The sequence below is a fragment of the Epinephelus moara genome, chromosome 11, assembly GCF_006386435.1.
Source record: "Epinephelus moara isolate mb chromosome 11, YSFRI_EMoa_1.0, whole genome shotgun sequence".
In the NCBI taxonomy this organism is placed as follows: Eukaryota; Metazoa; Chordata; class Actinopteri; order Perciformes; family Serranidae; genus Epinephelus; species Epinephelus moara.
In genome coordinates, this window is record NC_065516.1 from 16925659 (window position 1) to 16940295 (window position 14637).

Sequence of the window (14637 nt, forward strand, 5' to 3'; positions counted from 1 at the left end):
GTGGAACATCTCTTTTTCCACTCCGAGAGAAGCACCGGGGTGCAAATTACCCCCCAAATCAGCCCCAATTTTGTGAGTGCGCCACTGGTAAATGTATCACCCGGTGAGCATCACAGAGCCCCAGACTGAGAGCTTATAAAAAAGAAAAACGATGCACCGAGCTCACAGGATGTTGTGTAATTTCACCCAGATGTGCTTCACAGCTCGTCTAAGTGTGCAACCAGTCTATCCACATTTCAGCCTCTGCTGGAGCTGCTGAGACACTTTCTATGAGTCTTTTCTGGTAGTGAATGGTGCATTATTATTTTACTTCCAGAGAGTGGAGGAGTCCACCTGTGCTCTATTAATCCTATCTAAGGAAGCACGGGGGGCTGCTCCTACAGCAGAGTGGAGGTCAGTGTATGACAAGGGAAGCACCTCGCCCAGATATCTAAAAATACTGTCCTACATACTAAATGTGTTCAGCTCAAGCAGGAGATGGAGCGATGGAGCGCTCTGAGAGGAAAATGCCCTGTTTGTTCATGCATGTTGGTGTTTTGAGGAGTTTTCCTCATTTGGCAACCTCTAAAAACAAGCCTCATTCTGATTCTGATTCAGTTTTCCCACAACAAACACACACAAGCCGTTGTTTTCCACTAAAGCGCTGATGTGAAATGAGCCAGAATGCAGCAGCAGCAGCCCAGCAGATTGATTGAATTCATAAACAGGACTGAGTACGACTGTGTGAAACTAAAAAAGTGTGTGCGAACGGCCACATGCGGCCGATAGCATCTCTCCCAAACAGAGCCATACATTCCAGTAACTCTGTGGTGTGCTCACACACACACACACACACACACACACGGGTTTAATTTACAGTCACTGTCAGCAGCCGAACATTTCTCAAACCACTATCTGATACGTGATGAAAATCCGCTGCCAGCAATAAAAGCCCTGGGAAACAAGAGCTCGCCTATGTGAACAGGAACAGCGCTGGCATGAACTTATTCCACCGTCTGTCAGAGGGCTGAGCTGTGTGTGTGTGTGTGTGTGTGTGTGTGTGTGTGTCATGGACTAGATTTGAGATTAGTGGACTTTAGGTGCACACATTGTGGCTTTACAGTAGAGATATTGTTCACACTGGACTTCTCCTGTGTCTTATAATCAAGGACATCAAGATGGACAGAGTGCAGGTTTCCTCATCAGGACTTCGACAGAGAAAGCACCTGCACTATGCAGTGATTACTGATCTGAAATCTGCGAAGCAAAAAGTTCTAGAAGGATGCTCCAGATCGCACCAGAGAGGAAAATCTCACATATAAATAAGCCAGGAGAAACAATAAGAAATATTTTCAGAGGCAGTTTGAGATTTCCATATGCCCTGCTTTGACTTATTACTACAATATACAGCAACAATCAGCTGAGCCTGAGGGGGAATGCATGTGCAAAGATGAAAAGCAAGGCAATTAACTCAAACATATAGTAGTTGTGAAAATGATAATTAGAATAAATCAAAAGTCTTTGATCTAGACAGAAAAAAATGAAGGTTAGTAGGTCATGATGTCCTCCTCTGTACCTAAAAATAAGATAATGGAAGAGAAACAGCCTTCAGGGTGTCTGTCTCCTCTGTTTCTTGCACACACACATTTAGATGTGATAAATGCAACTACAAAGGATGCAATCAGTGCATAAAACAAAGTCGCTCTCATGCAAAAGCAACGCAAACTCCACCTGTGTCTGATCGCTGTGTGCATGTTTCGCAGACGCCTTTGACTTGTGCATTAAGAAGCGGACCTGTACTCAGGTCTGGTGAATGTTTGAGGTGCTGGTCCTTACCGTCACTGGCTGGGATCTCGGCTCGGGCATCCCCAACACACCGCAAAACTAAAACAAGTCCAACGAGAAGGTCGAACGTCTTCACACCCGCCATATCCAAGTTCCGCCGCTGATTTCTTCTCAATATCTCGTTTTTAGAGGTCTCCGTCTTCCCCCGTGCACCGACACCGCTTCCCGGCGGACTCCGTAACTCTCCTGCCTCTCCTGCTGCTTTTAAAACGGAAACCTGCCTGCGCTGCACTCGCTGCACTGTGCTGCTTTTTGTTCCAGCGTGTGCCACACTGCGCGCTCCTGGAGAGTGTAAACGCGCTCGTCCTAACAGGTCTCCACCTCCAAAACAAACAAAAAATAATAACAGCAGAAGGAGAAGGAGGGGAAAAAAGTTCTCCACTTAAATGTTCATCCCAGTCCGACACACTGGTCTCATCCCACTGGCAGGAGGAGCAGTGTGTGTGTGTTGTGGGCTAACGCGCTCCTGGAGAAGACAGTGCGCTCCCTCCGTCATCAGCTCCTCGGAGCCAATGGCTTCTTCTTCTTCTGTTTGATGCTCATGTGTGTGCAGGAGAAGAAGCGGAGGAGACGAACACACAAAGCGTTTCTCCAGCTGCCGGGGAGACAGTGAGGATTTTGCCCTGGGATATGATCTGCGCCGTGTCTGACAAGCGGCTTTTGAGTGATGTGGAGAGATGCGTTTGGAGCTCGAGGAGCTGCTGCTGTAGGCCTCCTGTTTGCCAGCAGACAAAAGATGTTCAACATGCTGGACTCATTCCTCAGAGGGCTTTGTGTTTGTATTGAGCATGAGATCTTTATCACAAGAAATACAAGAGGTTAGGTTGTAAATATTCAGTTTAGGAGTCCAGTAATGGTTATAATTTCAGTTAATTTATGTTATTTTACTTGTTATCTCCCTCTTTGAGTGTCCCTATATATTCTCTGCAACAGTATATTAATGTCCCCCCTCTCACCTTTACTGCACAGACAGGTAATTGGACTGTGAGGGCGCCCTCTTCAGGTGCAAGATATATATTAACCCTTTTTCTGTTGACTATTGGCTTTACTTCCCACAGACCCCACTGCTGTATATGACAAAATAATAATAATTGCAAAATCAACCCTTTTTTTCCTTTCAATATTTTAATTTTATCTTATTAAAACTAAATAAGTAGAACACTATTGAAGTTGTAACCATTTCCTTTTTCCACAAAGTAGGTAAATGAGCAAAAAGCCTTGTTATTACACCAAGTAAGGAAATATCTCATGTTTTATATGTTATATTTGCAAACCCTTGCCAGAATTAAGTGACAGTGCTGTGGTTAAAGTGGTTAGGATTAGGCACAAAAACCACCTTTGGTTTAAAATATGCAGACAGCTGAAAATGTCTCAACATGTCTAAAAAAACAGTTTTGTAATCACATACATGACTAGAAATGTCCTGAGATGCCGTTAGAAAAAACCCTGTTTTGTCATCACAACTGGAAATGTCCCCTTGTGTCATTAAAAATATCCAGTTTTGTCACCACAAGCAAGACTGGAAATGTCCCCTTGTGTCATTAAAAATATCCAGTTTTGTCACCACAAGCAAGACTGGAAATGTCGCAATGTGTTGTTAAAATATACTCAATTTATTGCCACAAACATGATTGGAAATGTCCCAATATGCTGTTACAAAATACCTGGTTTTGTCGCCACAAACAAAGCTGTAAATGTCACAGTGTCGATAAAAGTACCCGGTTATGACGTTATATACTGGACTGGAAATGCCTTGTGTCGTTTAAGGCCCCGTTTAGACAACAATGGTTTCTCTAAAAAGTCCGTCCTTTGCGTTTTAAAAAACTTCTGCATTTATATGATGACGTTATTGAAACGATCCCCGTTCACACAGAGCCGCAAAATCTACTGGAAACGCTGCAGTATACACTTCACTTCAAATTAATAGGGTGAGCAGCACAAACAGAGCTTGGCATTGTTGTTGTGACGGTCGATTTTCTCGCGCAGTGACTGGAACCGTAATGCGCATGTGTGAAAAGTCTCCGTTTTCAGAGGAACTGCGTATTGCAAGTTTACATGACAACGGAGACGCTGCTGTTTCAAAAAAATTGCACTCTGGAACCTGTTTTCAAAACGTTGCGTTTTCAGGCACCCAAAACGCCGCTGTCGTGTAAACGATCGGCCAAAACGCAACTGAAGTTTACCGTTTTCAGTTGAAATCGTTGTCGTATAAACGGGACCTAAAATACCCAGTTCTGTTGACACAAGCAAGACCGGAAATGTCCCAAATGTATCGACGGGTTTTGTCTCCACAAACATGACTGGCAAAGTCCTGACGTGTCATTAACAATACCCACGTTTGTTGCCACACAAAGGACTGGAAATGGACTGGAAACATGTCATTAAAAAAATACCCGGTTCTGTCGCCACAAACACAGCTGTAAATGTCCCAATGCATCGTTAAACAGTACCTGGTTTTGTCATCAAAACACGGCTAAAAAATGTCCTAACATGTTGTTAAAATTACCCAATTTTGTTGTCACAAACAAGACTGGAAATGTCCCAATGTGTTTTGTTGCCGCAAACAAAGCTCTAAATATTGCAATATGTCTTTGAAAGTACCTGGTTTTGTTGTCAAAAACACGGCTGGAAATGTCCCCACATGTTGCATTTGTTGTTTTTTGCTCTCAGAAAGCAGTCTGCTGCGTTCTGCTACTGTGTCTGCTAGGTGTCATGCCATCCACAATCACTTCCTCCTGATAAAAATATGCATGTAATCTGAACTGAAATGATACGAAACATACAAACAACAAAACATATCCATGGTTTACAGAAACGTACAATGCCAATACTTTATTTTGGTGGCTGGGCTGATATTTAATATCACTTTTGTTTGCTAAATGAAAATGCACATCATCTGTTGAAAGTCGTGTTTATAAGCAAATGAAACATTTAGTTTAATTTAGCGCAACAGTTTGTTTTTGTGAGCTGTTAAGAGGGGCTGGGGTCTCGAGGACCTAAAACTGAACAAAGGGTTAATGAATGGATGTGAATGTTGAAGAACTCCCATGTAAATTACTTCCTTTCTAATGATGTGGCAGAAACCCAAACCTGAATCTAGAGAAGACATTCGTTCCCTTCGCTGGTTGTGTGTTTCCAGTTTTCTCAGCAGTAGCCAGAGAATAAGGAGGGAGGACTGGGAAACCTCTCATGTGAGGGAACATTTCTTTTTTTCCCCTCGTTTCTTACTTTGCACTCATTTCGCACAGGAAGGATAACTTGGACCACATGCTTGTTCCAATTAAGACACTCGCTGTGGGAATTCAGGAGCTGCACCACAAGTCATGGAAAACCTTAATACGGAGAGGAAACTCTTGCATAAAGGACCACTTTTATAATTCACTTGGCTGCATGTCGAACATTTAAAGTAGTTTTTTATGCTAAATGGATTTTTCTGACTTTTTTAGTGGTCAAAAAAGTAATAAAAGTTATCAACATCCAAACCTGAGAGCACAAATATTCTGTGAATGTCTGACAGCACACCAGTCTGGTTCCCAAATGAAAACAGATCAATAAATAGCAATCACCTCACTAGCTTTGTCCGTAATTAGTCATTCCCTTGATTATCTTCCGAGGCCACTAAAATTCATCTGTCCCATTATCTTTACAGAGCGGCGACTGCCAACAAAGTGGGTGCAGTGGTGATTTGTTTCTGCACAAAATGAATACAGCTGCAGCTTAATGCCAGACCCAGAGAAGTGTTGTTGATGGTGCAAGATGACCAGAGGAAAAGTTTCACTTTGTCTCTTTTTCTTTTTTAACATATGTGGTAAACAAAGTCAGCTCTTTACTGGAAACTGTGTGCTTGATTTTTTTTTTCTGAAAAGGACATAGAGAAAGAGATGCCATAGCATTCTAACATTAACATCTACCTCTCCATCTGAGTACTTGCACTTACTCTAAACCAGTGGTGGTGATTCGTGGTCCAAAACTGGGTCGGGGGTCCATTCTGAATGGACCTCAAGTGACTCACAAATTTTATTTTTAAGTACTGTGAATTTCAGGCACACAGCTTTTATTTTGAAGTGCCGTTTCCTGCCATAGAGTGAGTGACTAAGGGACAGCTATTTGATGGAGAATGCAAACTAGCTGGATGACATGGCCAAACACAAGTATGATGCTGGATAAATTAAACTGTGTGGACCTTGAACTAATGACTAAGGAGAACTCTGGACCACTGCTCTAAACAAAGTAGGGCACAACATAAATATCAATTAATCTGACGCTCTTTTTGACTGCAGAACTTGCCTAGGAATAACCACGTTTTTAGGTTTTCTACGGTATCAAAATAATCCAGTTATAGTTGTCTGTATATCCATGGATACAATGCAAACAGGAACTGCTAACAGCTAATTCGGCATACTTCTAATGGTGCCAAAGTGTGAAAAAATAAAGGCAACAAAGAAACTGACTGGCTTAAGTTGCAGTAACTGACTTCCTGGTGACATTAACCTTTCTGTTTACATTCTGCCTCACAGCAAGAGGGTTCCTGGTTCGAACCCTGGGGTGTGGGAACCCTTCTGTGCAGAGTTTGCATGTTCTCCCCATGTCAGCGTGGGTTTTCTCCAGGTACTTTGGCTTCCTCCCACAGTCCAAAGACATGCAGGTGAAATGGTGACTCTAAATTGTGCGTAGGTGTGAATGTGAATGCAAGGACTTGTCCGTTTGCCCTGCGAAAGTCTATCAACCTGTCCAGGGTGTACTCTGCCTCTAGCCTGGGATAGGCTCCAGTCCCCCCGTGAACCCCAACAGGATAAGCGGTTACAGAAAATGAATGAACAAAAATCCATACAAGTATGTAGTTTTTTGCCACTACTAAGATTCCAAAAAAAAATCAACACTTGTCTGTAAATATCAGGAACAATACCACTCTCCTCTATCCATCCATACACAGATATTTGTCTTGTGTTGAAAGCCTGTAGACAGACTGACACAAAAATCAACAACTTTAAATTGCATGCCGCTGCTACAATCTCAAAAGTTGTAGGGATCTAAAAGATGTGTCTCGGGAACAACATATTTGTCGGCTATTGTCAATATAAAGATTCTGAAGGCCCTTGATGGCAATATTTGTCCAAGCACTTAGGTCTAGAGGATGAGGCGTTGAGGGATGTGTGAAACTCCTCACCCAGATTTCAGAGGCAGAGGAAGCCAGTGAGTGACGTTCTTTTTCTTTCACTTCCTTCTAAAATAGCTCTGGGAGACGTGGCTAAGATCATAAGACTCAAATAAATATCTGCTGACAGCGCCTGTCCATGATAGTGTCACATCCACTTTCTCACATAAATCTTGAATCACCCTCGCCGTGATTCGATCAGCACACACCTCTTGTGCACCCAAAGGGACGTATATCAAACGTCTGTACAGCAAATACACAGAGTCCCACCCAGAAAGACATAAAGCATACTGTCTGATGTATTTGCCTCATAAAAGGAAACTGTTGTTGAGAAATGCAGCGCAGTCATTTAAATCATAAAGCATCTTTCAATCAGATCATGCAGTCCAGTATCAGGATGAAATAGGATTTATTCCTGAGGCTGGGAAAGGATCCTCCATCCACACACATGCACTTCTGCTCCCCTCTTTTTTTTTCTCTCCCTCTCTGCAACTCTTTCCAAGCACTTTAATCATCACAGTAGTTGAGACTCAGCAGCCACAGCTCCCCATGCAGTCTCCTGCTCTAATCACCTTGTTCCACAACTCCAGCAAAAAGAAGCCAAGCTAGTCCTCAGACGACCACTCTCTGAAAATCTCTCTCTCTATCCATTTTTTTCTCAAAGCATCCTCTCTTAACTCTCTTTAAGCCTTTCTTTCGCTAACCTTCTCCCACTCCTTCCCTCTGTGACGTAATGATCACTCACAGATGCCGTGAACTTTTGCTTGGCTGGAGACCACGCCACACTCCTCTCCCCAGGGTGACCGAAAAGAGCATCAAAACGTCTGCGATGAAATTAATGAAATGAGATGGGAGCAACATCAAGGGATTTAGATCTGACGGGTGTAAATTTTCCAAAGAGTGCTCTTGTGTAGATTCGAGTCCCACTTGTTGAGTTGCAGAGCAGCATGTCACCACAGCATTTATGATGCTTGGCCACTTAATAAACAGAGAACAGAGTGAAGTCATAAACTGAACACGCTGAGGAGAACAAGCTCAGCTCTGTTTCTGTCTTTCCATTATAGCCTTGCCGATTATTACCTTTTCCGTTTTGCAATAATATTAACAAGACCTGAAAGCGCGCAATCATTTAGCTTTGCCTTGAGTGGAAGCTTGAAGAAAGTCAGTTTTCCTCCCTTATTTGGCTTAATTTCCTATAATAATAATAATAATTTTCTACATTTTCAGACTTCTGATTTCTCTGTCACTTCAGCATCATACCCACCCAATCATTATATTTAATTCAGCCAGTGATCCATGAACCAATAGGTTGTTGGATGCCAACCCTGTCGCCAGAATAAATGTTATGATTTTACGTTTCTGCCAAACCATGGATATGTTACATCTGTACATCTCACATGTAGCAGATATGTTGAAACTTCACATTTCTTTCCTTTTAAATTTTAAGTTGTGACACATGTGGTTAGGTTTAGGCACAAAAACACACTTGTTAGGATTAGGAAAACATAATGTTTGGTTTAAAGAATCCAGATTGGTTGCTACAAACACAGCTGGACAATCGCGAAATCTACTTAAAAATCTAGTCTGCTTTTGTCGCTACAAACATGGATGGATGTGTCCTGAACTGTTATTGAAAAAAAAACCTGCTTTTGTTGCTACAAACATGGATGGACATGTCCTGAACTGTCATTAAAAACACCTGCTTTTGTTTGAATTCATGTTAAAAAACACTCCTTTTTTTTAGCTACAAACATGGCTGGACATATTGCGATCTCTTGTTCTAAATGACCTGCTTTTGTTGCTACAAATACAGCTGGAAATGTAGTTAACTCTTGTTTGAAAACACCGCTTTTGTTGCTACGGACAGGGCTGGACATGTGCCAAACTCTCGTTGATAAAAACCTGTTTTTGTTGTGATAAACGTGGCTGGACATGTACTGAACTCGTGTTAAAAAACACTAATTATTTTAGCTACAAACACGGCTGGACATATAGCGATCTCTCATTTTAAATTACCTGCTTTTGTCACTACAAATGCAGCTGAAAATTTTGTGAACCCTCCTTTGCCAACACTGCTTTTGGCAGCCATCTCGCCTAGGTACTGTATCACGCCATCCAAAATTCCCTCCACCTCCTTAGGAGAAACTCAGCTCATATACATGTAATTTGAAACACTACACGTATGAAGCGAACATAATATTACATATCCATCGTTTGCAGAAATGTACAATTATTCTGGCAACTGGGCTGTAGATAATTCTCCCATTGCCCTTTAAAACTGCTATAATCACTTTCTACATTAACACACAGAATAAGATTTGCAGAATTTTTCATCTTACTTGACTGTACAAACCCAAGTATCTAGGGGCAAATCTGGTTCTATCCTCTATCTTTAGATTGCCAGTCTTTCCCTGCTGCTATGTCAATAAAATCCCATTCATCTCCAACTGATTTCTCGTCAGTTAACTGTTTTAAATGTTAACTGAACATCTACAGTCAATGTAAAAGTCAGAGGTCAATTTCAAGCTCAAAACTGAACAGAGAAGGGCTTTCCTATATAAAATTTGGACAACATGACCACTATAACAACTGAAACAGGAGGGAGGAGCAATGCAATGCAACAAGCTGGCATTTGAGCATGTGGAACCTACTGAGCTACACCAACTTTCTTAAACAGTAGTCATATATTGATCCAGGTCTCATGAGTTATTCATTGTATTTCCAATCCATGGCAAAATAAATTACTCTGCAGCAGTCGTTTGTCGCTGCGCAATCATCCTCTAAGGCCTCATTTGTGTATCTCATAAAGCAAACAATAAATAATAAACCTCATTAATTCAGCAATCTGTTGTGATATATTGACTTCTCTGTCTTAGAAACTTAAGTCAAGCATCAGTGCTCAATGAAGGAATGGGCTAATTGGTAATTGGCTGAACAAGGCGCATAAAACACCCGTTACAATTTCTTTCAAGTCATAACGAAGCTTTGCTGTTCAACACAGGCGGCAGTTAAGATCTATATAAAACTCTTTTACTGCCCAAAAACCACAAGAGATCCAATCAGAAGCAGCTCAGCGACGCCTCCTCTCCCCAGCCTCCACAAGAGGCCAAGACCTGGGGTGTTTTTCTGAGGAATGGTCAGAGGACGGCCCCCTGGGCTGATCGCCATCCACTTTCACTGAATACAGAGAGAAGAAACAGACATTTTCCTCTGCACTCAGCCAGAGAGGATGAGAGAAGCAATTCAGAGCTATCATTGCAAAGAAAAGGGGATACATTTCACCTTGACCTGACTGGGCTGGTTGGGTAACCTCAGTCTCCAGCTGCAGGAGGAGAAAATTGGGTCTGTATGCTATAATAGCAGGTTGACAGCCCAGGAAGGGAAAGGACTCAGGTGAGTAGTTATGTAAATGACAAATCAACTGATATTTTGACACAGGGAGTCCTTAAAGGCCATCATCACTGAGCGTTTTTATTACAGGAACCTCTCTGAATGGTACACAACAAACAAAAAAGTGACCTTTAGATGGACTCTGTGATTAACCAAACAGTGACAACAATAGCTCCAGTGAGAAAAGCTGACTAACGCTGCCTTTACCAACAACAACACAAGGACAAAGGCTGGCGGCGTGTTGCAGCTCCCCTATGTGCTATTCATTCAACAGCACGAAGCTACCAGAAAAAACGTTCACCCAGGACAAAAAACATTGATAGCTGCACATTCTCAGTCAGCGGGCCATCATGTGAGAGTGTAGCATTGTTTGTGAGGTGGCATGTTAGTGGAAAAGGTTTTTGTTTAGGCCATTGATTGTAAATGCATTAGGTCAAATGTCACGGGGTTGAGACAAACAAACATTGATGTGGAGGCTGTGAAAAGGCTGAGTTAGTTATTTTGGTGTCTCACAGAGGGAGACAGAATCTATAGGACTGATGGCTTTGCAATTATTAATAATGGCACCAATGACTGAACTAATTCAAGTACACAAATATGAGGAAGGATGGCTCGAAATGTAACACAAAAGTCTGAATTTGTATAATTTCTACATAGTCAGAGTGTGTATCCCTTAATCACACAATATACTGGGGATTCTTATTTATTTACATTATAAATAAGCTGCACGGGTTAAAGGTTTTTAAAGGAGCTAAGTGTTTATTCAATACAGCTTTACAAAGGCAGACAGCAGGAGGTGAAATTGAGGATAATTGGTTCAAAGTTTTGAGGCTCGCGGGCAAACTGCATAACAAATACTGTTGAAAGATTGTAATGCCTTCATAGTATGCCTGTCTAGACTCATTAGGAAGCCTGCTTACTGCAACAAAACCTCTAAGATGTAGAAAATACAGATACTGTGCTCTGCCTTTGGACAATCTTCAAGACAAGACAGTCTGTCTACAACTACTGTTTACACTACACTGAAATTTACATACATTAAAAGTCCAGTGTGTATGATTTAGAGAGATATATTGGCAGAAATGGAATGTAATAATGAGTATGTTTTCTTCAGTGTATAATCACCTGAAAATAATAATTGTTGTGTTTTTGCCACCTTAGAATGAGACGTTTATATCTACATACAGAGCTGGTCCTCGTCCACTGAGTCAGCTGTATTGCACCACCATGTTTCTACAGTAGGCTTAAACAGACAAACAAAATTCTAGCTCTAGACAGGGTGATTCAGGTTTTCATGTCGGCCACTGAAGTTAGCAGCCCATTTGTGGCAAGCCAAACCGCATCAGAAAAACACATAGTTTTAACGTAAAACTGCTTGATTCAGTGTTTTTACCGGTTTTACATCACCTGGTTCATTTATTTGGGGAAGGATGAGAACTATGTGGATAATTCCGCTTCCGCTTTGTCTGGATCTTAAGTTATTAAAGCAAAAAGGTGAGCACACATTAGCACGTGTTGGGCTAGCAGTCGGACTGTGATGAGCCAAACAGCGTCAGAGACACACTGACTTATAACATGAAACTTTTTTCTTCAGTGGTTTTACTGGTTTAAATCGCCTGGTCTGTTTGTTTTGGAAAAGGAGAGACCTCTGAGGATAATTCGGCCCCCAGTTAAAACCTCCTGGAAAATAAACACTAAAGAAATCCTAAATTGCCCCCACAGGGGAAAAGTTTCAGCTGGCTGTAATCTGCAATTTTCACCACTAGATGTCACTTAATCCTACACAATGCTCCTTTATATATGTGACTCAAAGGTATCTTAACAACACCAAATTGGCCCACATGAATTCTATTTGAGTCAAAAGCTGAGATGGCAGCTGACTGCAGAAGTTACTCAACTATACTAGTTAGCTTTAGCAGGAGTTTAGCTGTTAAGCACAGCAGAAGATGTACTTCCTATGCGGCTGAACAAGTTCAACCTGCCAAAGACAATAATGGTGCCCTTCTACACATCCTCCATCACTATCTGGTACACTGCTGCCACAGCCAAGGAAAAGGGCTGACTGTAGCCCATCATTTGCACCACTGAGAAGGTGACTGGCTCACATACAAATGTAAAATGGCTGCATTCTACCATCCCTGCATGACCCTAACCCTAAGGTGGGCAGAAGAGATTGTGACTGTCCCTTTCCAACCCTCAGACATGGGTTAAGACGACACCCCTGGGACCCCTGGGCTACAAAACCTTTGAGGATTTTGAAACAGTAGCCTCATGTTGTTGTTATTTACAGCCCCAACAAAGTTATAGCGTTATAGGTAACGTTAAATCAATTAATTTATTTTAGGGGATAAAAAGCCCCCTCACAATTTTGAACAGCACTCTTAGTCACTTTTGGCGCCTGGTATGAATAACGTTAGTTAGCTAAAAGTATAGGTGATATCGAGAGGTAAAGTAGTAGAGAATGTATGGTGCTGCTGAACAGGTGGCCTGCCTGTCGGCGGCGCCATCCGCGTCGGGGTCCATGTCAGGCTGCTGGGGCGCGTCGATGCCGGGCTGGAGCTCAGAGCCGGGTGTGGGGCAGCTGGACAGGTGGATATCACAGCCGGGCTGTGGTCCTCTGCTTCGAGGTCTTGCTAATGCTCTGGTCCTGTTGGATACTGCTGGCCTGGTTCAAGTCGAGGTGGGACAGCTGAACGATCTGCTAACGGCTGCTGCTGGTAACGGTCTCTTCTGATGCTAGCCATGTTAGCATCGTCCTCGCAGTATGTTTATTCCGAAGTATAATGTCTCTTGCTGTCCTTCTCCTTTGTAGCCTTTCGCTTTCCTGCTCCAGTTTTTTTAAATCCATGTTTCTTTGTTTTTTAACGCCGTCTTTTCTGTCTTTAAACTCTCAAACCTCCGCAGTTTCCGCAATTTAAATTCCCACGGTCACCTGACTCATTGACATCATCACGATACAGACACAGCCTGCAAATAGAGTAACTCTGCATTCATTGGTTTGTATTTCAACCCTTTTATACAGTCTGTGATTTACAACACACAATTTATTTATTATTTTGATTTATTTATTTATATATATATATATATATATTTTTTTTTTATACAGACAGGATGTGGCCACAGCTGGTGGGGTTTAGAGGCCCCTACAGGTGGGAGGCCCCTTGACACCAGCCCAATTGGCACAGTGTATAATCCAAGCTTGCTTAAACTGGACTGGCTGCAGTCTATCAGGACCAAAACATTACTTCACAAGAAAAGTTTCTTCCTGACTGCAGATGGCCTCATCAACAAGGCCCGGGACCCACCATAGTCACTGTCTATACCCATTACATTAAAGTGGAACACCACCTAAATTAAGGGCTCCAAAAAACTCTCTCTCAAAGCCAGAAACAAGAAAAGTAAGTCTCAAACTTGTGATATCATAGGGTATAATGTCTGGAGCTGCTCCGTACACAATGTTTTCATAGAAATGATATATTTTTTTGGCACAATAAGTTTTTATATGTTAAAACAAATGCCAAAAAGTCAGAATCAAGCCCAAACACAGTTCTTCCCCGATGTGTTGTTTCTGCTTTTTGGCTTTGTAGGGCAGAATGGTGTGTCAGAGCAAAAGGCAGTGAGCCAATATAAGGTGAGGGCACAAACAAAACAGTGGAGCAGCTCAAAGGCTGAAATTGATCCTGTGGCCCTTTGATAAATCTCTGACCCAGAATCCACCTACAGACTCAGCAAAGACTCCGCAGTGATGGAGAACGAGACTAAACAGTAACGACACTGGAGATTGTGTTCATCCACAGTCTGAGAATTAAAGATTCATAAGTTGAACTTGAACCTATGTGAAGGAATGGGAGTGTGTTTTGATGTGTTTCTGACTAAGTGCAGTGCTCTCAGAGCACTCACGTGAAACAACAGACTTACCTGACATTTATTATTAATGGGATGGAGACTTGACCAACCTATAAAAGATAGGGAGTACCACCATATTAAAAAGAGGCCAAAGACAGAAAAACAACCATGTATCTGTTCCCAATTATAGAATATGACAAGCTATAGATATTTAATAAGACATCAGTAATCCCATAAGTCTTTTTCACAGCAGCCATTTTGAAGTTAAGTATCTTAATAGGCAAAGCACAGGTGGTACTACTACCAATAACCAAGTCTCCTTTCTAGTCCAGCTGTCATTAACTTTATTGTTTACGCCTGTGCTTTTACTACTGTGACGTGTCAGAAAGTCTTCTGTGAAAAGGACCTTGTGAATAATTAAG

General features: G+C 41.9%; 1 protein-coding gene across 1 annotated transcript in view; it reads right to left on the reverse strand.

Moving 5' to 3' along the window:
* Nucleotides 1-2352, reverse strand: part of plxdc2b (plexin domain containing 2b) — a 144777-nt gene extending 142425 nt beyond the window's left edge. The window contains exon 1 of the mRNA XM_050057050.1: nucleotides 1816-2352. Within this exon, the coding sequence (XP_049913007.1) occupies nucleotides 1816-1909 (94 nt within the window). The 5' untranslated portion in view covers nucleotides 1910-2352. The remainder of the gene's footprint in view (nucleotides 1-1815) is intronic.
* Between the last annotated feature and the right edge of the window lie 12285 nt (nucleotides 2353-14637).